Source organism: Mobula birostris, chromosome 10 (assembly GCF_030028105.1).
Source record: "Mobula birostris isolate sMobBir1 chromosome 10, sMobBir1.hap1, whole genome shotgun sequence".
NCBI lineage: Eukaryota > Metazoa > Chordata > Chondrichthyes > Myliobatiformes > Myliobatidae > Mobula > Mobula birostris.
Window position 1 is genome coordinate 67,832,231 of NC_092379.1, and position 24,938 is coordinate 67,857,168.

At 43.1% G+C, this 24,938-nt stretch overlaps 1 protein-coding gene across 1 annotated transcript; it reads left to right on the plus strand.

Moving 5' to 3' along the window:
- The first annotated feature begins 1,949 nt into the window (after positions 1 to 1,949).
- Positions 1,950 to 24,683, plus strand: LOC140203697 (interferon-gamma-inducible GTPase 10-like). The gene is made up of 2 exons (XM_072269742.1): positions 1,950 to 1,997; positions 23,505 to 24,683. Exons 1-2 carry the CDS (start codon positions 1,950 to 1,952, stop codon positions 24,681 to 24,683), a joined length of 1,227 nt encoding a protein of 408 aa, XP_072125843.1.
- The last annotated feature ends 255 nt before the right edge of the window (positions 24,684 to 24,938 follow it).

Sequence of the window (24,938 nt, forward strand, 5' to 3'; positions counted from 1 at the left end):
CGACTTGGAAATCCATTGGCTTTCCATTGATGAGCATCTGTGCGAATACGGCATCCTTTGTCTTCAAACTGTTGACCACCAGTGTGACATTGTCGATAAACTCGGTGCTGCTGTCACTGTCGGTTTGGTCATCGCTTTGTGCTTCGACCCCATGCACGGGCTTCTGCTCGCATATCTGTGCAGAGTGATTTTGAATGCCACACGCCTTGCGCGCCTGTCTGTATGCTGGACATTGATGCTTGTCTCCTGCGTGTTCCGTACCACAGTCCCTGCAAGGGTTCACTTTGCTTGCGTTTCGCTCTGGCTCCACCACTATCACTAACCTTCTATCCAGGATGCTTTGAACCTTCCTTGTTAGTGCGAGGTTTAATCCCATGGACAGTAGTGGACCTGCTATCTGCAGCTGTACTAAATGCTTCAATGTGTCATTCAGCCATTTCTGTGCTTTTACAGATGTCAATGCAGTCATTGAGCGATAGCTTTCTCTCTTGTAACAGACGGTTTCTGGTTTGGGAGTCGTTAATGCTCAGTATGATCTTGTCTCTCAGCAGACTGTCTGACATATACGAGCAAAATTTACACGTCTTTGCAAGAGATCTAAGGCTGGCAAGAAACGTTGCAAAGGTCTCACCTTGTTCTTGTTGCCGCTTGTTGAACAAATACCGTTCTTAGGTCTAATTTTTCTCACCGATAGCATATCTGTCAAATGCAGTTAAAATCTTTGTGAGGTCTTGTCCTTCAGCCTCATCTGCGAACACAAAACTGTTGCAGACCTCAAGTCCTGACTGTCCAATTGTATGCCAAAATAATGCCGTCTGGAATGCAAGAACTGGTTTGTGCAGTTGTGCTACGATGCTGTAGTTAGTCCACATCTGCTGCCACGTCTTCCATCCGTCTGTCACTTCGCGGTTGACCGTCACAGCCGGTGGCGGGCGGCTGCCGCTGACTAGGGGAGGACTTCTGCCCCGACCATGGTTCCCCTGCACGGGGTTGCACGCGGGTGCTGGGTGCCACTGAGATTCTGCTGTCTCACCATTGCTACTGCACCCGTCTCTATTTGTGCTGGTTGCTCGTCTCGGTCGACATTTTTCTACTCTTACACTCACCCTCCGATGTTTCAGAGTAGCGCTCTATTACACTGCCAACTGCAAGTTGAAAAAATCGGGCGTTGCGGTTGAAAAAAAAACAATTTTCCGAGCCCCACCGCTGCCGCCATGTTTCGAGACAGATATTTCGGATAAAACAACGGCGCGAGCGCCCTAACTTTAATCGTCATCATGTACAAGTATATCTTAACGGAGACTATCAGCATTTTTGCAAGGTACATATAGACTTTCATGGGTATATTATTGAGAGCTGTGCGAATTTGATCAGATATTTGTTACATAAAGAGTTCTTTAAAAATAGAGTTACAGAATACACGTGGACTGAGATGTTAACTGTCCTGTGCTATCACCGGTGGGATCATCAGTTGATCTGCCACCTGTCTTCAGGAGTTTCGGCCCGCTTATGATCAAGACTTCCTCGAGGTGGTGGGCCAGCAGTGCTAAAGCACCACTTCCCGCTGGTGAGCTTAAAAACTTGGCATCTGCCTCTATCAGAGTTGTTGGTCGCTTCCATCCAACAGATAGTCTGCTCTTCAGGTGTCTATGCAACTATGCAACTAGAATAAGGATGGTGATTGCCCAGGAGAGAGAACATGTGGTCCATTAGTTCTGAAGGCCTCCAGCGCGGGTAAAGGAGAGCAACTGTTTGGCGTGCTGAGACTCGGACAATCCGGAAGTCTGTGATAGGAGAGTTTTCAGAGTGACATATTTATCATGTGCAGGCGGATCTGCGGGTAGATTCACCACTCTGGAGGCAGTGGAACGACTGAGAGATGCTGCGACTTACGTATTAAAATTTGTTATTGGTCATGGTAGTTTCTCGCAGCCGGTGCAAACCACGCGATGGCGTTCAGCTCCCACAACTCCGGCAGCATCAAAGAGACTGCATCGGTCAGAATGTCATTGAGTAACTATGGAATCGTCCGAGAGATTCGGGATCAATAACGTAGGATTTTGTCAATAAAACATGCCAGAATCGTTTTACATGCGAAACAAAAGCAGCAGTCCTTTACTTCCTTTATGAAAAAAACACGAAAGGATCGTCTTACATAGATGTCATAATGTCAAACACCGTCTCTGAAATGAACACAATACTTCAATGATGCTGTTTGTGAATTATGCAGAACAGATTCTATTATCAATATATGGGTCATCTGTCAGATGATAGAGGTAGATAAATCTCCTGGACCAGTTGGGATGTACCCGCGTGTTCTGAAGGAAGTAGCTATGGAGATTGTGGAGGCATTAGCGATGATCTTTCAAAAGTCGATAGATTCTGGCATGTTTCCAGAGGACTGGAAGATTGCAAATGTCACTCCGCTATTTAAGAAGGGGGCAAGGAAGCAAAAAGGAAATTATAGACCTGTTAGCTTGACATCGGTGTTGGGAAGTTGTTGGAGTTGATTGTCAAGGATGAGGTTACAGAGTACCTGGAGGCATATGACAAGATAGCCAGAACTCAGCATGAATTCCTTAAAAGAAAATCCTGCCTGACAAACCTATTACAATTTTTTGAAGAAATTACCAGTAGGCTAGACAAGGGAGATGCAGTGGATGTTGTATGTTTGAATTTTCAGAAGGCCTTTGACAAGGTGCCACACATGAGGCTGCTTAACAAGATAATAGCCCATGGAACTACAGGAAAGTTACATATGTGGATAGAGCATTGGCTGATTGGCAGGAAACAGAGAGTGGGAATAAAGGGATCCTATTCTGGTTGGCTGCCGGTTACCAGTGGGGTTCTACAGGGGTCCGTGTTGGGGCCACTTCTTTTTACATTGTACATCAACGATTTGGATTATGGAATAGATGGCTTTGTGGCTAAGTTTGCTGATGATACGAAGGTAGGTGGAGGGGCCAGTAGTGCTGAGGAAACGGAGAGTCTGAAGGGAGACTTGGATAGATCGGAAGAATGGGCAAAGAAGTGGCAAATGAAGTACAATGTTGGAAAGTGTATGTCTATGCACTTTAGCAGAAGTAATAAATGGGCAGACTATTATTTAAATGGGGAAAGAATTCAAAGTTCTTAGATGCAACGGGACTTGGGAGTCCTCATACAGGCTTAAGGTTAACCTCCAGGTTGGGTCGGTAGTGAAGAAGGCGAATGCAATGTTGGCATTCATTTCTAGAGGAATAGAGTATAGGAGCAGGGATGTGATGTTGAGGATGTATAAGGCGCTGGTGAGACCTCACTTGGAGTACTGTGGGCAGTTTTGGTCTCATTATTTAAGGAAGGATGTGCTGACATTGGAGAGGGTACAGAGAAGATTCACTAGAATGATTCTGCGAATGAGGAACGTTTGTCCGCTCTTGGACTGTATTCCTTGGAGTTTAGAAGAATGAGAGGAGACCTCATAGAAACATTTCGAATGTTGAAAGGCATGGACAGAGAAAGTTGTTTCCCATGATGGGGGAGTCTAGTACGAGAGGGCATGACTTAAGGATTGAAGGGCGCCCATTCAGAATAGAAATGCGAAGAAATTTTTTAGTCAGAGGGTGGTGAATCTATGGAATTTGTTGCCACGGGCAGCAGTGGAGGCCAAATCATTGGGTGTATTTAAGGCAGAGATTGATAGGTATCTGAGTTGCCAGGGCATCAAAGGTTATGGTGAGAAGACGGGGGAGTGGGACTAAATGGGAGAATGAATCAGCTCATGGTAAAATGGTGGAGCAGACTCGATGGGCCGAATGGCCAACTTCTGCTCCTTTGTCTCATGGTCTTATGGTCTTATGGATGGATGTCCCCGATGTGAATGTCACCTTGTTGAGATATTACTTCTTGTAGATGCCCTTGATTGTCGATCAAACTGTATGCATGACAGGACTGGGTGACAAAAGTGCTCTCTGTAGCATCTTGCATTCTTGTACCTTGGGGTTTCTATACAAGGCTATGATACAGCCAGGTAGAATACTTTCTACTGTACAAATGTCAACGTTTGTTAGTCTTTGATGACATGCTGAATCTCCTTCAATAAGATTGTGGCCTGCATTCTTCAATATTGCCTCTATGTTCTAGGGCACGGATAGATCCAAGATATTGACAATCAGGAACTTGAAACTGTTCAATCTTTCCAACACATTCTCAATGAAGACTAGTCTGTGTTCATCTGTCTTTGCCTTCTTAACGTCTATAATCAATTTACATTGTGAATGGATTGAAAATCATTGGCTTGTCTAAACTCTGAGGTAGGCTGAGTCTCAAGTCCTGTAGCAAATGTCATCGGATGTCCCCTTTCCATTGCCTACATTTCTTTAGACTGTACACAGTGATCCCCTTGTTATGATAAATGGTAGTCATGATCATGGCCTTAAATTCCTTTGTATGTTATGCTGTAAATGGGATTGTGTACATGATGCTGGCTTTGTCCAGGGCATTTCTATAGCTGGTAATGAGGGGATTTATTGGTGTGCAAATTGATTCTGTGGCTACTGAGGGACTAAGTCTGAGTTCATTCTGAAAAGCAGGACGATCAGAGAAAGGCTGTCTGTCAGTCAGTCTGACAGTCTGTAGTCTGTAACTCTTTCTCATTTACAGGAAAGTAAACAAATGCAATAGAAATTATGAGACACTATATATAAACAAAGCCCAATGTGCAAAGAAGAAAAAATAAAAGTTAAAACTGAGAACACGAGTTGTAAAGAGTCTTTGATATTGAGCCTGTAGGTCATGAATCAGTTCAGAATTGTGGTGAGTGAAGTTATTCACACCAGTTCAGGAGCCTGATTGGTGTAGGGTAATTACTATCCCTGTAGCTGGTGGTGTGGGACCTAAGCATTCTGTGCCACCTGCCTGATGGTAGTAGTGAGAGGAGTGCGTGGCCTCGATGGGATGGGATTTGATGGTGGATGCTGCATTCTGTGGCAGAGCTCCTTGTAAATGTGGTCAGTGGTTGGGAGGCCTTTGCCTGTGATGGACTGGGCTGTATCCAACACTTTCTGTAGACTTTTCCATTGCTCAACATTGGTGTTTCTATAGCTGGCAGTGATCAAAGATTGTTTAATGTAATTCCCAGTACACAAGTGTAAAGGAGAACTCAATAATTGTTACTTCAGATCCAATGCAGAATTAAAACCATGATAAGATAGAGAACACAATAATATTATAAAAAACATAATAAATATAAATATAATAGATAATTTATATAGCTATGTTGATTATATGACCATAAAATGATGCTAGTCACAGGAGCATTTCTACTGACAGGAACTAATAAACTACTGGTGGTTAGGAGTGTGGAGGAGTGAGGTAGTGGATGGAGATGTTGATCAGCCTTACTGCTTCGGCAAACTAACTGTTTTTATTTCTGATGGTCCTTGTATCCTATTCCCTGATGGGACTGGGACAAACAATCCACAATTTGGGTGGGTGGGATCCTTCATGTTGTTACTGGCCCTTTCCTGGCACCTTTCTGTATCTACTTAATGTCCTTGTTGGCAGGTAAGCTGGTGCTGGTGATGTGCTGTGCAGTTTAGACTGCCTGTTAGAGAGCCTTCCTGTCTGCCACAGTGCAGTTTCCATACCCTGCAGTGATGCAGCTTGTTCGGATGTTCTCTGGTCCACACCTGTAGAACGACTGGACTATGGATGTGGATAGTCCAGCTCTCTTCAGCTTCTTTAGAGAGCAGAGGGGTTGGTGAACTTTCTTGATCATGCAGGATATGTTCTGGGACCATGAAAAGTTGTGTGAGATGTACACTCGAAAAAGTCCAAAGCTGCTTGCAGTTTCCACTGATGTAAAAAGGGGTATGACTGGTGTGGGTTCTCCTGAAATCAATAATCATCTCCTTTAGCTTGGTGACTTTGAGGAGAAGGTTAGTAACCTGGTATTAATCCTCAAGCTCTTCCGTCTCCTCTCTGTAGGCCATCACGTTGTAGCTGGTGCCGAACCACCCCCTCCCCCACTGTCCTGTCATCAGTGAACTCAGGCATTTGGCCATGTAGTCATTGAGCAGAGTGTGCAACAATGAGCTCAACTCACAGCACTGGGGAGGATCCCATTTTGAGAATGATGGAATGAACGTGCAGTTGTGCATCTTGACTATCTGAGGTTCATTGGTTAGGAAGTAGAATACCCAGTTGCACAATGCTGTATTTAGACAGAGGAGCAGGAGTAGAAGATTGTTCACCAAGGTCTGTGGAACAACAGTGTTGAATACTGAACTGAAATCCAGAAACTGCATTCTGACATAAGTGTTCAGCTTGCTTGGTGTATCGGGGCCAGGTGCATGGCGGATGCCCTGACAACTGTTCTGGAGAGCGTCTGGAGAGGTTCTTTCAGTAAGCATGTTGATGACTCTCTGGTGTGGCAGGAATGGAGTTTCTGATTGCCAGCTATTCAAAACACTTCATGATGATTTGTGTCAGTACTACTGGGCAGTAGCTGTTTAGTTGTGAAGATGCGTTGAAGATATCCCGGAAGATACCAGTGAGCTGATGTGCACATTCCCTGAGAACGCGATCTGGAATATTGTCTAGCCCGGCCGTCTTACTGAGGTTAACTCTGCAGAGCCTTTCTCACGTCATAGTTACTGCTCACAAGGGAACGGGGTAGATTTTGCGGCAGGTGTTGTGTTGCATGTTTCAAAGCATGCATTAAAGTTGTTTAGAGTGTCAGAGAGGGAGGGATGACTTGTACAGAGGTAGAGCCGAAAAGGTTTTTCCTTGCGTAATTCCCTTGCTGCCCAGCCACGTAAACGGGGATCGTTATTGAACAGGTGTTCTTGATCTTTTATGAGGCGAGACGGTCTTGGCCTTCTTGATGCCTAAGTTGTGGTTTCTCTTGACTACTCTGGGAGTCGTTCTGTCACTAGAATTGAAGGCAGCATCCGGGATTTTTAATAGGAAGCGCTCCTCACCGCTCAGCCAGGGCTTTTGGTTGAAGAGTGGTGTGACCGTTCTTGAGTCACCAAAGTTCTCTACACTCTTATTGATGTAGCCGGTGATAGATGAGGCATATTCCTCGAGGTCTGTGTCTTCTCAGTTTCTGACGCTTCTTTGAACGTCTGTCAGTTCATCTGTTCAAAACAGTCCTGAAGCTTAGAAATGGCCTCATTAGCCCACAGTGACGGTACTCTTGACTAGTTCCTCCATTCTCAGCAGTGGTCGGAATGCTGAGATTAACACTATGGAGATGCGCTCAGAGAGGCCAGGATGAGAGAGTGGGATGGCTTTGTGAGTACCGTATCGGTTTGTATAAATAAATGATCGAATCTTTTTTCCCCCAGTGGCCATGGTGATGTGCTGGTGGAATTTGGGTAAAGTGTCCTGCAACCAGTTAGGATAATTCCCACTGTGCATCTACAGAAGTTTGTCTCTCACATTATTTCATATTTATAGATGTCTTTCGTGTGCTATTCAACTCCTCACGTCTATCCAACTGAATTGGGGTCAATTTCGAGTGACCCATTCGCCCACCAAACCGCATGTCTTTGGTATAGGAGAGGAAACAGGAATACACTAAAAATACCAACACGGTGACGAGAAAACATGCACATTCCACGCACAGACATCATCGAAGGTCAGGAGGACAGGACAGCTGCTCCTCCCGCTCTGCCATTGTGCCACTCCGAGTCATCTCGCTGCCTGCAGGCAAAAATTGGTTTGTTTTGTTGCGAATGGGATTGAATATTGTGCAGTCATGAGCAAACAGCCAACTTCTGATTTAGTTCTGATTTTGGAGGAAAGATCATTTGAAACTGTTTTTACCTGCCATTAGGACCAGATAAAATCCTAAATCAATATCATGGTGCTTGATTAATTTATCTGCAAAACCCTGCGACCAGGTTTCGATCCTGACACAGAGGGCAGTTTGAATCTTCTCTCCGTGATCCTAAAGGATTCCCCAGCGGCTACTATGCCCTTCCACATCCTAAAGACATGACACATTCAGCTAGTTGGCTGCGGTAAGTTATCCTCAATGTAGCTGGCTGGCTGAGGAATTGAGGACGGTATAAATCGATTGGCAGCTTGACAGGGTACGTTGCGGTGATATAACTATTGTAGTTAATAGAGATGGTTCTGTAGGTACACGGTGTCTGAATGCAGCATCTACACTCATCACACACTGAACCAGCAGAATGAAAAGAATAAAGTCACCCGGCAACAAGTAATCACATGCATATCTTTAATTCTTATTGGATCAATCAATCTGCCCAATCCGAGTAAGGCACACGGTGTGAGTGAGAGAGGAAGCACAGAACACACAAATCGCAACAGACTGCTGATCAAAGCGGACCTTCACTGACGGAGCCTCCGTGATCAAAGATCCAGTGCAGGTAAAGACAAGAAATTGAATGACAAACTGGCTCGATTCATTACCGTTACATAATGTTAATACTATTCGATGGGACTCGGTGCCAATGATCGTACAGCCAATATATTGCACGAACAATTTGAGAAAACTCCTGAACCGCTGAAACTTTTGTCCTATATTCTACCTCTTTAACTTGCATGTAGGGATTTCGCATCGGGGATATGAGGGTGTTTGAGTGAAATTGAAGTTGAGCACGTAACAACAGCAGCAAACTGCCCCAAATTGACAAGAAGAATCAGGTTAAATATCACCGGCGTACGTTGTGAAATTTGTTAACTTTGATGCAGCAGTACAATGCAATACATGATAAATGTAAACAAAAACATTGAATTACACTAAGTATGTATGTGTGTATTAACCAGTTAAGTTTAAACAAGTAGTGCAAAACACAATAAATTAAAAAGTCGTCGGGTACATAAGGAGGTCAGGGTGTTTTCAAGAAGCAAGAAAGCTGCAGGACGCAAATCGCTTGAGTTAACCAAGAGGTGCTGCAATACAAGAGCTTAGTGCAAACCATCCAGAAAACGAGTGAGGGAAACAAGTTCCAGCTTATGTTTAGTTCACATTCCCAGCCTGTCTGGCAATTTTTAAATTAGATTAGATTATGAAGACATGCAGTCCTCTTTTATTGTCATTTAGTAATGCATGCATTAAGAAATGATACAATATTTCTAGCACCTAATGAGATGCCATCACAAGCCATGGAGAGTTAGCACACAGTTCATATTGGCAGTCCAGTGCCTTTCTGGGGAAAGTTTCAGAGAAAGTTGCTGGAGCTATCTAACAGGGTGTTGCTGAGGTTTTAAGTGCCGTGTTGTTATTTTAAGAGAGAAAAATACATTATATTGAGAGGAGAAATTTCGGAGATATAGCTAAAGTGAAATGTGAGAAGTTCTAAATCCAGAAGGCATAGATTTGTTGTGAAAAATATAATGTTTAGTTAGAGAGAATCTGAAGTCAGGGAAGGAGGTGGTTGGTCGTCCCACAAAAGATAGTTCAGAGCAAAAGCACAATTCCCCCAGCCTGTCTCGTTCCAGTAACGATAGCTTTTATCGGGACAAGCACTGGAATCGCCAAAGTATAGAAGTTGTTGAGTATGTGCCTTCAGTATGTGTACTTCATCCCTGATGGTAGTAATCAGAGGAGGGCATGTCCTGGTTGTGGATGGATGCCGCCTTTTTGAGGCATCGTTCCTTGAAGATTTCATGGATGTTGGGGAGGCGAGTGCCAATGCTGGAGCTGGTTGAGTTTATAACCTTCCGCAGCTTATTTCGAGATGGTGCAGTGGTCACCCACCCACTTCTATACCAGACGGTGGTGCAGCCAGTTAAAATTCACTCTCTTTGTTTTCTCACTTATCAATGCTTTATAGATAGAGCACTGAAAAATCTTATCCTCTTGATTTAGTTTAGTATTTAACTATATCTTTAGTATTTTATTCCTTTCTGTGAAGACAGAAAAGGTTTTCAACAAGTCAACTTTTTTAAAAATTTAATTGCAATTTCAATGACATCTGTCTAATAATATCTTTCTGTGAATTTCTGGGAGTGTGAGTGCGAAATGCTATTTTTTCCCAAAGTGATTGCCACGGGCTTTCCATTGAGACAGTAAGGTGGCACTTTGCACACATGGATTTCTGTCACTTCATTCAAGTTGGTGACTGATTTATCAAGATGTTTGAGAGTCCAGTAATTTTGACTATTCCCATTCAGTTCTCTATGTCCTGAGGTTCATGATAGTTCTGTTTTCCTGGAACATTGAGGAGGCCCGACTGCCTGCACAATCTCTTCCTTCAGGTTGACTGAGGCAAGGAGAGTAAATGCAATTGTGCATTTTCTAGTTGCTTGCTTTAATCCAAATGTTACTAATGGTTACTTGCCTCACAGTCTTGAATATTTCTGGTATAAAAAATGACAACTCATTGTGTCATCTCCTCTAGAGGTTGAAACATCACACAAGAAAAGCAAAAAAGGCTCCCTGAACATCTGATTAAAACTCTGTCATCACTGGTTGTTGTTCAGGCCAGCCAACGAGAGACAGAGATCAGGAATGGGAGGGTCAAGCTTCAGGTAGGTCGGTAATTAGGCACACATTTCTTCCCAACTCTCCTGCGTGAACAAAACCTGCCAGAGCAGAAGCCTACAGTGTTCAGCTTTTTTTTTTTAGAACAAGACAGTTCTGGCTCGTTGGCAGATTAAATCCCTTTTGTTTTTTGAGATGTCAGTATTGACATCAAGAACAGTAGATATTAAAAGTTCCTCACAGCCTTGAGCATGTAGCTGGGACCTGCCTTCTTGAAAAGATGCATTCTGGATCAATCTGATCCCATCTTGTGGTTGGCTCATGATCTCATCACAGTAGATCTGGTGACACTAAAGGAACCATGATGCATGGTGCATGATGGAGATAAGGATACATGAGGAAATGTTATCTCACACTATAATCTTGGTCCATTCTCTTTGATGGTCATTTTATTGTAGAATAGCATAAATAAGCAGCATCATTAATTCTTGGTAGTGGCATTCTCTTCATCCTCTTTGTGGTACTGGTGGAAACTGAGGTTTTGGGGAGCATATGGTGTACCAGTCCAATTTCTTGCGTGCTGCTGGAGCTTGATTCATTTTAGGAAAGTGAAGGGTAAGCCTGCATGCATATAACTTCTTCCTCACAGGAGTAGAAGGCTTTTGGGGTGTCAACAGGTTTCAGTAAGATTCCACTCCCCCCTCCCATTCTTCTAAACTCGCATGAATACAGACCCAGAGCTATCAACCACTTCTTATACATTAACTCTTTCAGACTTGGCACATTCTCATGAAAATATTCTAGTCTCTCTGGTATATCCCTTTATAGATATGGGGTCCAAAATGCTCACTATACTTCAAGTGCAGTCTGTCCAATGCCTGATAAAGCCTCAGCATTACATCCAGCCTACAGTATCCTAGTCCTCTGGAATGTTGCATTTGCCATACTTACCACATTAGAAAATAATCTATATATTTATACCTTCTACCAAAATGCCTGACGATACACTTCACCACACTGTAATCCTTTTGCCACTTCTTTTCCTATTTCCTAACTGTCCAAGTCCTTCTGCAGAACCCCTGCTTCTACAATACTGACATCTATGGAATACCACTCGTCTCTGGCAGCCATGCAGAAAAGGAATAAAGAACTGATGTTTCAGGCCGAGATCCTTCAGCAGGGCTGATGAAGAGTCTCAGCTTGAAAGATCAGCTCTTTATTGCTATCCATAATGTGTCTTCAGGATTGGCTGCCAGTAACTAGTGGTATTCTGCTGGGGTCCCAACACTTACCCTTCTTTTTAAATTGTATATCAATGACTTGGATGATGGAATAGATGACTTTGTGGCAGGTGATATGAAGATAGGTGGAGGGACAGGTAGTCTTGAGGAAGCAGGGAGGCTACAGAAGGATTTAGACAGATTAGGGGAATAAGCAATGTAGTAGCAAAAGGAATACAGTGTGGTGAAGTGTATCGTCAGGCATTTTGGGATAAAGAATAAAAGTATAGACTATTTTGTAAATGGGGAGGAAATTTAAAAAAAAAATGAAGTGCAAAGGGACTCTGGAGTCCTCATGCAGGATTCCCTAAATGTTCATTTGAATGTTGAGTTGGTGGTAAGGAAGGGGAATGCAAAGTTAATATTCATTTTGAGTGGACTAGAATATAAAAGCAACAACTCAATGCTGAGGCTTTAGAAGGCACTGGTGAAGCCTCCCTTGGAATAATGTGAACAGTTTAGGGCCCCTTATTTAAGAAAGGATATACTGACATGAGGGCACGTGGCCAAGTGGTTAAGGCATTGGACTGGCGATCTGAATGTTGTGAGTTTGAACACCAGCCGAGGCAGTGTGTGGGGTCCTTGAGCAAGGCACTTAACCACACAGTGCTCTGCAACGACACTAGTACCAAGCTGTATTGGCCCTCGCCCTTCCCTTGGACAACATTGGTGTCATGGAGAGGGAGACTTGCAGCATGGGCAACTGCTGGTCTTCCATACAACATTGTCCAGGCCTGAGCCCTGGAGATTGAAGACTTTCCAGGCGCAGATCCATGGTTCCGCAAGATTAACAGATGCCTTTCTATTCTATTCTATTCTATACTGACATTGGAGATGATACAGAGGAAGTTCACAGGAATGATTCCAGGAATGAAGGGATTTGTGGCTGTGGGAGTTCACTTGCTGGAATTTAGTAAAATGAGGTGGGGTGGGGGGGCGGGGTGGATCTCACTGAAACCTATTGAATGTTGAAAGGCCTAAATACCTCAGATATGGGAGAGGATATTTCCTATGATGGGAGAGTCTAGGACCGCAGCGCACACCCTCCGACTAGCAGGACTTTCTTTTAGACCATAGACGAAGATGAGTTTTTTAAAAACCTGATGGTGGTAAATCACTGGAATTCATTGCCACTGGCTGCTGTGGAGGAGTGGAGGTTGATAGGTTCTTGATTAGTCAGGGTATGAAGGTTTCAGGGAGAATGCAGAGAATGGTGTTGTGATGGAAATGGATCAGTTGTGATGAAATAGTAGAGCAGACCAGATGGCCCAAATGGCCAGATTCTGCTCCTATCTCTTATGGTGTAATCATTCTCAAAAAGTCCAACCATTACTCTTCTATTATCCCTGCTAGTGTTACATTCTAGTGAACTTTAGCCCAATATCCTCTTCTGCTTCTGTAATTCTCTCTATTGCACTGCAATGCTGATACATCCAATTTTATCTTGTCCCACTCAAACTGCAGGGTGCAGTCTATACTAGTATGATGACTGCCTCCTAAGGGTTCCTTTACCTTAAGCCCCTTAATCAGATCTGATTACACAACACCGAATCCAGAAGCTGTTTGAAAAAGCCATCTTAGAGGCATTCTACAAACTCCTTCTTTTGGAATCAAGCACCAAATTGATTTTCCAAACTCTCTGCATATTGTAATCTCCCATGGCCAACATAATCATACCCTCTTTAATGACCAATATCCTGGTGGGAAAGTTTAATAGAGCTGTTAGGGAGGGTTTAAACTAATTTGGCAGGGGGTTGGGAACAGGAATGACAGAGCAGAGGAAGAGGTGTTACGTACCCCGTATCTGGGTTGCCAAACTAGCAGAAATGGACCACGTGTTGGAGTCTGGTTTAACAGAAACTAATAAAGTTTTATTAAAGAAATAAGTAACACAGTACTATAATCGTAAGGATATAAATGCAACAGATTAGCAATGATAAAACACACATGTACACAGAACTAGGGTATTAGGAATCAACCAAGCTCTATCACAGTCTAGGGGTAAAATGATCAGTCTCAAGTGATGCAGAGTTCAGTTCAGCTTAGTACAGTTGGCAGAAATCACTGTTGTGCCATTGGAGAGAGAGAGAGAATGCAAATTTTGATTCAAACAGACCTTTGATGTTCTTCGCAGTTAGCTTTCGGGCGAACACTTTTATGTCTTCTGTGATCACCGACTGTGACCCCTCCGTTCCGGATACGACTGTTCTTCCACGGTGAACCCGGCACCCAGGAAAGGGCGGGCACACACACCAGGTTCCCGCTGATCATCCCTTTTCACCCTGTCAGTCTATGGTAGGTTCCCTCGAACCATACCCCCAAACTTCCACCAACTTGTGGGGGCACACCGCTCTTCCAGGGTCTCGTTATCTCATGATCTCGTGGTGTGTGTTGTGCCTTAGCGAACCTGCTCTTTTTATCCCCCTGCTGGGGTATTGCCTGTCTATCAAACTTCGAACAGTTCAGGTTCAAAGCAATCGGTCTGTCAATATCTGAAATGTGTTTCTTTCTCGTTAATCTCTCTCTTCTCTCTTATTAGCATTTTGAATGTTTCTCCATTGTCTCCCTTATCTCTCTTATCAGCATCAATCTTCTGATAACTTGGTTTGTCATCACAGGGAAAAACAGAAATAAATCTAAGATAGTGTGCAGTAAAGATGTCAGGAAAGACAGGCAGGTGATGGGGCAAATTTGTAGCCATTGGGATGAGTTGCAGTGCAATAAATTTGCAGTGAAATCAAAGCGAAAAGTATCAAATACTGGTCTTAAGGTGTTGTACTTAAATGCACACGGCATAAGGAATAAGGTGGATGATCTTGTTGTACAGCTACAGATTGGCAGGTATGATATTGTGGCCATCACTGAGACCTGGCTAAAGGATGCATGTCTCTGGGTGCTGAATGTCCAAGGATACATGTTGTATCGGAAGGATAGGAAGGTAGGCAGAGGGGGAGGCGTGGCTTTATTGGTAAGAAATGATATTAAATCATTAGAAAAAGGTGATATAGGATCAGAGGGTGCAGAATCTTTATGGGTTGAGCTAAGAAATCGCAGGGGTAAAAGGACCCTGATGGCAGTTATTTATAGGCCTCCAAACAGCTGCAGGGATGTGGACTACAAATTACAACTGGAAATAGAAAAGGCTTGTCAGAAGGACAGTGTTATGATAATTGTAGGGGATTTTAACATGAAAGTGGATTGGGAAAATCAGGTCGGCACTGGATCTCAAGAGAGAGAATTTGTAGAATATCTGCAAGATGGCTTTTTAGAAGAGCTTGTTGTTGAGCCCACTAGGGGATCGGCTGTACTGGATTGGGTATTGTGTAATGAACCGGAGGTGATTAGAGAGATTGAGGTGAAGGAACCCTTAGGAGACAGTGATCATAAGATGATTGAGTTCACTGTGAAATTTGAAAAAGACAAGCCGAAATCTGATCTGTTGGTATTTCAGTGAAGTAAAGGAAATTACAGTGGCATGAGAGAGGAACTGGCCAAAGTTGACTGGAAAGGGACACTGGCGGGAAAGACAGCAGAGCAGCAGTTACTGCAGTTTATGCGAGAAGTGAGGAAGGTGCAAGACAGGTATATTCCAAAAAAGAAGAAAGTTTCGAGTGGAAAAAGGATGCAACCCTGGTTGACAAGAGAAGCCAAAGCCAAAGTTAAAGCAAAGGAGATGGCATACAAGGAAGCAAAAATTAGTGGGAAGACAGAGGATTGGGAAGCTTTTAAAATGTTACAAAAGGAAACCAAGAAGGTCATTAAGGGGGAAAAGATTAACTATGAAAGGAAGCTAGCAAGTAATATCAAAGAGGATACTAAAAGCTTTTTCAAGTATGTAAAGAGTAAAAGACAGGTGAGAGTAGATATAGGACCGATAGAAAATTTTGCTGGAGAAATTGTAATGGGAGATAAGGAGATGGCAGAGGAACTGACCAAGTATTTTGCATCAGTCTTCACTGAGGAGGACATTAGCAGTATACCGGACACTCAAGGGTGGCAGGGAAGAGAAGTGTGCGCAGTCACAATTACTACAGAGAAAGTACTCAGGAAGCTGAAATGTCTAAAGGTAGATATATCACCCGGACCAAATGGAATGCACCCTCGTGTTCTGAAGGAAATAGCTATGGAGATTGCGGAGGCATTAGCGATGATCTTTCAATAGTCAACAGATTCTGGCATGGTTTCGGAGGACTGGAAGATTGCAAATGTCACTCTGCTATTTAAGAAGGGGCAAGGAAGCAAAAAGACCTGTTAGCTTGACATCGGTGGTTGGGAAGTTGTTGGAGTCGATCATCAAGGATGAGGTTACTGAGTACCTGGAGGCATATGACAAGATAGGCAGAACTCAGCATGAATTCCTTAAAGGAAAATCCTGCCTGACAAACCTATTACAATTTTTTGAGGAAATTACTAGTAGGCTAGACAAGAGAGATGCAGTGGATATTGTATATTTGGATTTTCAGAAGGCCTTTGGCAAGGTGCCACACATGAGGCTACTTAACAAGATAAGAGCCCATGGAATTACGGACAAGTTAAATATGTGGATAGACCATTGGCTGATCGGCAGGAAACAGTGAATGGGAATAAGGGGATCCTATTCTGGTTGGCTGCCGGTTACCAGTGGTGTTCCACAGGGGTCCGTGTTGGGGCTGCTTCTTTTCACATTGTACATCAACGATTTGGATTATGGAATAGATGGCTTCGTGGCTAAGTTTGCTGATGATACGAAGATAGGTGGAGGGGCTGGTAGTGCTGAGGAAACGGAGAGTCTGCAGACAGGCGTGGATATTTTGAAAGAATGGGCAGAGAAGTGGCAAATGAAGTACAATGTTGGAAAGTGTATGGTTATGCACTTTGGCGGAAAAAGTAAACGGGCAGACTATTATTTAAATGAGGAAAGAATTCAAAGTTCTTAGCTGCAACAGGACTTGGGAGTCCTCGTAAAGGATACCCTTAAAGTTAACTTCCAGGTTGAATCAGTAGTGAAGAAGGCAAATGCAATGTTGGCATTCATTTCTAGAGGAATAGAGTATAGGAGCAGGGATGTGATGTTGAGGCTCTATAAAGTGCTGATGAGACCTCACTTGCAGTACTGTGGACAGTTTTGGTCTCCTTATTTAAGAAAGGATGTGCTGACATTGGAGAGGGTACAGAGAAGATTCACTAGAATGATTCCGGGAATGAGAGGATTAACATATGAGGAACGTTTGTCCGCTCTTGGACTGTATTCCTTGGAGTTTAGAAGAATGAGGGGAGACCTCATAGAAACATTTCGAATGTTGAAAGGCATGGACAGAGTGGATGTGGAAAAGTTGTTTCCCATGATGGGGGAGTCTAGTACGAGAGGGCATGAATTAAGGATTGAAGGGCGCCCATTCAGAACAGAAATGCAAAGACATTTTTTTAGTCAGAGGGTGGTGAATCTCTGGAATTTGTTGCCACGGGCAGCAGTGGAGGCCAAGTCATTGAGTGTATTTAAGGCAGAGATTGATAGGTATCTGAGTAGCCAGGGCATCAAAGGTTATGGTGAGAAGGTGGGGGAGTGGGACTAAATTGGAGAATGGATCAGCTCATGATAAAATGGCGAAGCAGACTCGATGGACCGAATGGCTGACTTCTGCTCCTTTGTCTTATGGTCTTATGGTCCTTTCTATCTTCCTTTGTGATTTGTACCCCACATCTTTGCTACCATTTGGAGGCCTATGTAATAATCCCATCGGGGTCTTTGTTAAAACCCTTGTAGACTGCATCTTCTAATGATCTGCCTTTTGTTTTAGTGACTTTATTTATTCTTTAAAGCAAACAAAGCCATCCCAACATCTCTGGCCAGCTGCCTGTCCCCTTGATACGATGTGTATCCTTGGATGTTAAGCTCCCAGCTGTGATCTTCCTTCAGCCATGACCCAGTGATGCCCACATCATCATACCTGGCAATCTGTAACTGTGCAACGAGATCACGACTTTATTATACATACATCGTGCCTTGAAATATAACAGATTCAGTTCTGTATTTACCACTCTTTTCAATTTTGTCGCCATGTTTCTGAAGATAACTTCTCCCTTTCGAAACTTTATCTTAGTCATTGATTTGGATATTTCTGTAACGTCTCCTGGATTCTCATTCTCTTTAATGTTATCCTCACTTTTCCAATCTGTTGAATCCATCCTCTACAATATAGTTTAAAGCCCTGACCATAGCCCTGGTTATGTGATTTGCCAGGATTCTGGTCCCAGCCTAGTTCAGGTGGAGCCTGCCCCATCAGAACAGTTCCCTTTCTCCAACACGGGTGCTAATGTTCCACAAACTTAAACCCACTTCTCCCGCACTAAACCTTGACAACACATTTACTTTCTGATCTTATTAACCATGTGAAAATTGCATGATGTTCAGATGGCAATCCAGTGATTAATATCTCTTTGTTTCTCCATTTTAATTTAGTCCCTAGCTTCTTAAATTTCCTCAGTGGTGTGACAGGGTCCTGAATTACCCCTATGAACTGTTTTTTAAAGAGAGAGAGAGAGTTATTTAACACAGACACATTGTTGTTAAAGAGAGAGAGGCAAAGACAGATTTGAGGTAGTGTATGTTTTCCCTGCAGCAGATTTACACTTTTGCAAGGACACTGCCAGTTTCTGTGTTCTTACAGAGAGAGAAGGGAGGAGTTACTTGATGGACAGTTGGTGTTCAGCACAATAGTACTTAAACCAGTGTAACTGCCTGTTTCACAGGACAAGCAGATGCATTAAGGTGTGGTGAAGTTACCACTATCCTGTTCAGATGCCCACGAGTGTGGTACAGAGGATCGATTGAGAAGGATTGATCTGTGATTATTAGTGCATGAAAGAGTGACCTTGTGGAGTCTACTAGTGTCTTTAACCCTCGCCTAGGTTGGTAGACTATCACTTGAAGATGGTTCTCTTAAGTTGGTCAGGTTTGGCTAACCTAGAAGGCTCGGAGGACAACAGGAAGATTAACAGCATCAACTTACCTGAAGAATCATAACAAATCACTCTCTCTCTATCACTACTCAACTCAATACCACGAACCAAACTGAACTTTTCTCATCATCGTAAGACTATCTATTTACCCCTAGACTTGAAGAAGATTGGTTTCTATATTTCCACACTTATATATACACAATCTTGGCTAACCTGTTTGATTTGTCTGATTTTATATTACTGTATTGCGTAGTTACTAATAAATACCATTAGTTAATAGCAATACCGGACTCCAAAGTGTTTTTCATTTGTGCTGGATCTTTAACCCGTCACAGGGTACATGCCAAAATTAGGACCTGCGTCCTCGATTTGAACAAATTGGTTGGGGCTTATTTGGAAGTGATTGGGGAAAATCCCTTTTGATTTTGTTGTGTGGAAAAACAGCAGAAATGGACATTAGCGTTGAGAGGTTTCTGTTAGAACCAACCCCTGAGGCGCTGGATGATGCTAAGAGGGATGTTTTGTGGGAATTGCTTGTAAGTTAAAAGTTAAAGTGACTACTAGAATGAAGAGAGCTCATATGCAAACGTTAATAGCACCACATTATGTATCCAAAGGAACATTTGAGGAGGAGGTGTTGGAAATGTTTGCTGAAGTTAAAGTACTTACTGAGGCTGAGGTTCAGCTTCAGCTGGCAAAATTAAAGATGGAGCATGAATTGCAATTAAAACAGCTCGAGGCTGATGAAGCATAAAAGCAGAGGGTCCATTAGGGTTGAGAGGCAGACAAACAGAGAGAAGAGGCAGCAAAACAGAGAGAGAAGGCAGAAAGACAGAGACAGTTTGAAAGGGACACGTGGCAGCTGGCAGGTTCAGTGTTGGACCCTGATGATTTTTACAGCTCGAAAGAGTTTGTGTTGATTGAAGAATTTAAAAGTTATGTTCCCGATGATGTAAGGGCATACCTAGATGAAGAGGATGCCGCTACCCTGTGGGGGTCTGCTATGACAGCAGACGAGTTTGTTTTAACCCACGAGATTCAGTTTCCTCTGAATGAGATTTTCCCAGAGAGTAGCTGGGAGGTTCAGGGTAACCTTGAATTTGAAACTGGGACTATTGATGAAAGCCCAGAAGAGGCAGCTGCCTCAATTGCCAGTGTTCAGGTTGTTGAAGTACCTGTGGGTTCACAGGGTACTGAACCTTGTGTTGAAACTCTGTTAAGGTCTGAGGTGTCTGACTCGGTTGGAAAGGAATGCAGTTCGTTTTGTGTCAGATAGTCTTGGTTCAGTGAATAAGGGGTGTGACAAGAATACACATAGATTAAGATGTAGCTGTCCTGTGCTGGCACCAGTGGAATCAGCAGTTGGTCTGCCACCTGTCTGCAGGAGAGAGAGAGATAAGGAAAACAATGGAGCAGCATTTGGAGATGGTAATGAAGGGACGGGAGAGAGAGTAACAGAAGGAGAGAGCTGTCAAGATCAGCTCCCCCTTTGAACCCTGAACTGTTTGAAGTGATGGACAGGCGATACCCCAGCAGGGGGATAAAAAGGGACAGGTTCGCTAAGGCAGGACACACACGACACCCGAGGTAACGAGACCCTGGAAGCGGTGCATCTCTCACAAGTCGGTGGGAAGTTTTGGAAGGCCGGTTGCGGGACCAGGCCATAGAAGCACAGGGTGGAAAGGCACGATCGGCGGGAACCTGGTGTGTGTCCACCCTTGCCTGGGTGCCGGGTTCACCGCAGAGAAACGATCGTATCTGGAAACGGAGGGGTCACGGTCGGTGACCTCAGATGACATACAAAGGGCTCGCCCGAAAGCTGACTGCGAAGGTCTGTGTGTGGAAGCCGTTTTGAATATTCATTCATTTTGCTTTCTCTCTCCTTCCCTCCACTGTCTGCGAACTGAACTGAACTAAATTGAACTGAACTTTGCGTCACTTTGAAACTGGTCATTTACCCCTAGACAATGATAGAGCTTGATTGATCCTGTTATCTTAATTCTGTGTACATGTGTGTTTATCATTGCTGAACTGTTGCATTTATTATCCTTTTGATTAGAGTACTGTGTTGCTTGTTTCTTTAATAAAACTTTCTTAGTTCTAGTAATCCAGACTCCAACTGAGTGATCCATTTCTGCTGGTTTGGCAACCCAGTTACGGGGTACGTAACAGGGGTTAACCTTGGTACCAGTGGAAATGGAGGATTCTCAGTCACTTGTATTAGACAGTGTTCTAAAAGTTAGTGATGAGATGAAAATTGGTGGGGTAAATGTTACTGCAGATATTGAGAAAAGTGTTGTTTCTGGACTTTTGAATAAAGTACTTGTGAAGGTTGGATTAGTTTAGCAACCTTTGACCCTGCTTGCAGGACAAGGGCCTGCCGAGGAAATATGAGCCACTCTGTTGAATTTTGTTTTAACATTTGGATGTAAACACCTTCAAGGTTATGAAGTTGCTTTGCATGATTGTGTTATGGAGAAGGAAGATTGTTTTAGTTTTGAGAAGCCATTTGTAGAGATTACTATGGAGACAAATTGAGATAAACATTGTAGGAATAAAATAAATGGGTTGTTTGGCATTTTCACAATAGACAAACTCTTCCCTTTTTCTTCCAAGATCACTGGTACCCACATGAACAGGAAATAACAAATCTTTCCCCTTCCCATGCATAATTTTTCTGCAATTCAGATGAGATGCCCCAGACCCAGGCACCAGACAGCTCCATGAACCATAGAACAATGGTTTGTTTGCTCGTTTTCCCTACAGCCCCCATTCTCATCTTCACAGGGAGCATGAAGGGTCTTGGACTGAAATTTCGACTGTTTAGTCTTTTCCATAAATGCTGCCTGGACTGCAGAGCTCCCCCAGTTTTTGTGTGTATTCCATCAATTTTAGACCTGTTGGGCAAGTTCAAGGGTTGAGACACCTCCAGAATTCCCCCTGGGAACCGTCAACAAGCTCTGTGTTACATACTGTGTTAATAAATGAACATTTCAGTTTGTAACAATCTAGTGGGAGCAACGGATGTTGAGAATGGTGAGGCTGGAGCCTGCGAGAGGGGCATGAGGCAAGTGGCTGAGAAGGAGTGCCAGGTGCTGGGGTGGAGTTATATACATGTGTGCCCAAGATCTTTGCACAAAAATGTATAAACTAACTTGCCTGTTCTTGTCTGCTACTCTCCTGCATTTCCTGACCAAAGCCTCTCAAGCCAAAGTCTCAGATGTCAGACCACTCTATTGACCCACTTACACAATGGCCAATCCAAAATGGCTTCTGAGATCTTGGTCTCCACTTCTTCTCATTGAAGCCTCTTGACCCAGAACCTCAGTTCACCACTCTAACACTGCCCACTCCAACAATGGCTGTTCAGCTTAAATTGCACACTTTATTGGCTCAAGTGAAACTTCCAATCAAGGAGATTGCACGTTTGAAACCCACGCCAAAACAGATCTCACTATTGCTATTTCAAAGTCCAGTTCATATAGACAACATCACTAACCATTGATATGCATTCTTCCTATTGCCTACTGAAAGAGTGTGGTTCTTTTTGCCACACTCAGTGATATATTAGCATGGGATCAAAGACAGTTTTCATTATGTATGGGAAGAAGCTCTCATGGACGCAATTCAACTCTGTTGAAAATGAAGTTTGAAGATCAAATTGTCCAGGAAAAGATCCAAATTAGGCTTAGGTGTGCATGTGAATAAGTGCGGCTTGAGAGCCCATGATGGTGAGACCCATTGCTTTGTTAATGGTTTAGCGTAGACAGATTTGGTGATCATTACCCCATACTGAATTTGACAACTGAGCAATGTTACATCTTGATGTGTAGATACTTGCATTGAAAGAATCTAGATCTTCTGTACTATATTCTGAAAGTTGCCTGGTCCTATCCGCATTTGACCTAGTTATGAAACAGTATGTTTGTGAATATTTCAGCCAACATCATTAGCACTCACCAAGGTTGAGGATGGGCATGTTCTTGGAAAATGTTCTTCTCTTTTTCCCCTCCAAATATTTGACTGTGCAGCATCATTCAGAACTGTATGTGCTGAAACTAGATTATTGACTGTGGTAGAGAGTATCAATGTTTGAAGCATGCTGGGTCTGAAATGAACCGTTCCCATTCCTATTGATGCATCACACTGCAGACAGAATGTATCATCTGCATAGGAACACCTGATAACCATACCTCTCTGCACCCTATCAAACAGTTACTAGTGCCCCTCACAAAATAGGGCTTCATGTGCTCTAAAGATCCCTTCACCAACTTCACCGACAATATAATTTCAGAGAGGCAAAAGCTAAGAAAACTTTGTTGGGCTGAGAGGAGATGACATAGTAAAGCAACATTGGTGAACAGAAATAAAATGGTAGAAGTGTGTGAAGATGCTGCTTCTTTGGACAAACAGGTCGAGATCTACATGCTCCATTAGTAAAATCAATGGTGGTTAAGCAAAGTCAAAGCATATTAACCGGTCAGAGGGTTGTGAGAGTGTGGAATTAGCTGCCAGGATAAGTGGTTCTTGTGAGCTCGATTTTAACATTTAAGAGAAGTTTGGATAGGCACAGCCATCATAGGAGTATGGAGGGCTATGGTCCCGGTGCAGGTTGATGCCTGCTTCTGTGCTGTACTTTCCAATAACTCTACATGTGCTTATGTACCATTATAATAATGAATATAGATAGCTGTTGGATAGCAAATTGTAATAGCGAAGGGCACTTACACCATTGAAAATAAGGACTAATATGAGGACATTCTGTGAATGCCATGCTATGAAATGTAAATGGACTTTGTTTCAGTTGAGAACTTTAATGGAACGTATTTTCTCTCAGTAAACAGGTGTCCTCATTCTTCACACAGGAAGAACGGAGCAAAATAAAGTCTGATTTTGATACGGGTGGGGTGGTAAAAGTTCAACAACTGATAGAGCAGAAAGTAACTGATCTGGACAAAACTGAACTTAACATTGCAGTGAGGGGAGAGTCAGGTACAGGAAAATCCACCTTCATCAATGCCATGAGAGGACTTCGGAGTGATGATCCGGGAGCAGCTGAGGTTGGGACCACAGAAACAACAAAGAAGCCAACCGGGTACTCACATCCCACTCTGCCCAATGTTCGCTATTGGGATCTGCCAGGGATGGGAACTACTGAATTTTCAGCAGCTAAGTATCTCAGAAAAATGAAATTTAAACAATATGATTTCTTTATCATAATCTCCAATTGTCGATTCAAAGAAAATGATGTAAAACTTGCCAAAGAGATTGAACAATGGGGGAAAAAGTTCTATTTTGTCCGCTCTAAGATTGATGATGATCTTAATTCCATGAAGAAACAGAAAAAAGTTATTAATGGAGAAGAAGAGCTGGAAAAGATTCGGAGTGACACTGTCAGGAGGTTGGCACAGGCAGGGTTTCCAGAATCATCTGTGTTTCTGATATCCAGTTTAGAGCCATCTGAATTTGATTTCACTCAGTTAAATAAAGGACTGGAAGATGATCTAAATAATGTAAAAAAAAGGATCTTTGTCCTGGCCCTTCCAAATCTAAGTGTGGAGATAGTTCAGAGAAAATATGAGACTCTGAAAAAACATATCTGGATGTTTGCAACACTCTCTGGGGGCATGGGAGCAGTCCCAGTTCCCGGCTTCTCTCTCGCTTGTGATATCAGTATATTGATTGGAGCCATTGTCCACTTCCGGAAATGCCTGGATCTGGATGATGCTTCTCTTCAAAGACTGGCCAACAGAGCAGAAAAACCTGTGGAAGAGCTGAAGGCGACAATAAAAGCTCCATTGCTGGGGGAAATAACCATAGATGCAATCTTGAGGTTAGGTTGGGGTACTTTGGCTGTTACCGTTTCAGCCGTGGAATTCACCCTCGACTTTGTCCCAGTCATCGGCAGCATTTTTGGAGCAGGCACATCATTTCTCATGACGTACAAGATACTGAGAGCTGCACTGAAGGATCTTACGGAGAATGCAGAGAGGGTGGTGAGCATTGCCTTTAAAACTGATTAAATGGGCTGTACAAACATCTACCCAGTCAGTTTATATCATGCTGTGGTTAATAATTTAATGTTACCTAACACCAAATCCTGATGTAATTCTACTGGATAATGTTCACTTCTATGGCATTGGTTCCTGGAAATATTTCTTATTCATTATTGAAGCGGGTTGGGAGGGGTTTTCCAATCTGCAGCCTTTGGAAAACCAGTGCAAGATTAACAGAGTGTTATTCTATGAAATAAACTTTAAAATTAAGCTATATCTGCC

What these genes read in the sequence shown, in the direction of transcription:
- LOC140203697 (XM_072269742.1), top strand. Translation starts at nt 1,950, where the DNA reads ATGGCGTTCAGCTCCCACAACTCCGGCAGCATCAAAGAGACTGCATCG. An exon ending in GCATCAAAGAGACTGCATCG is followed by an intron (nt 1,998 to 23,504) that starts GTCAGAATGTCA and finishes CTCAGTAAACAG; the next exon opens with GTGTCCTCATTCTTCACACA.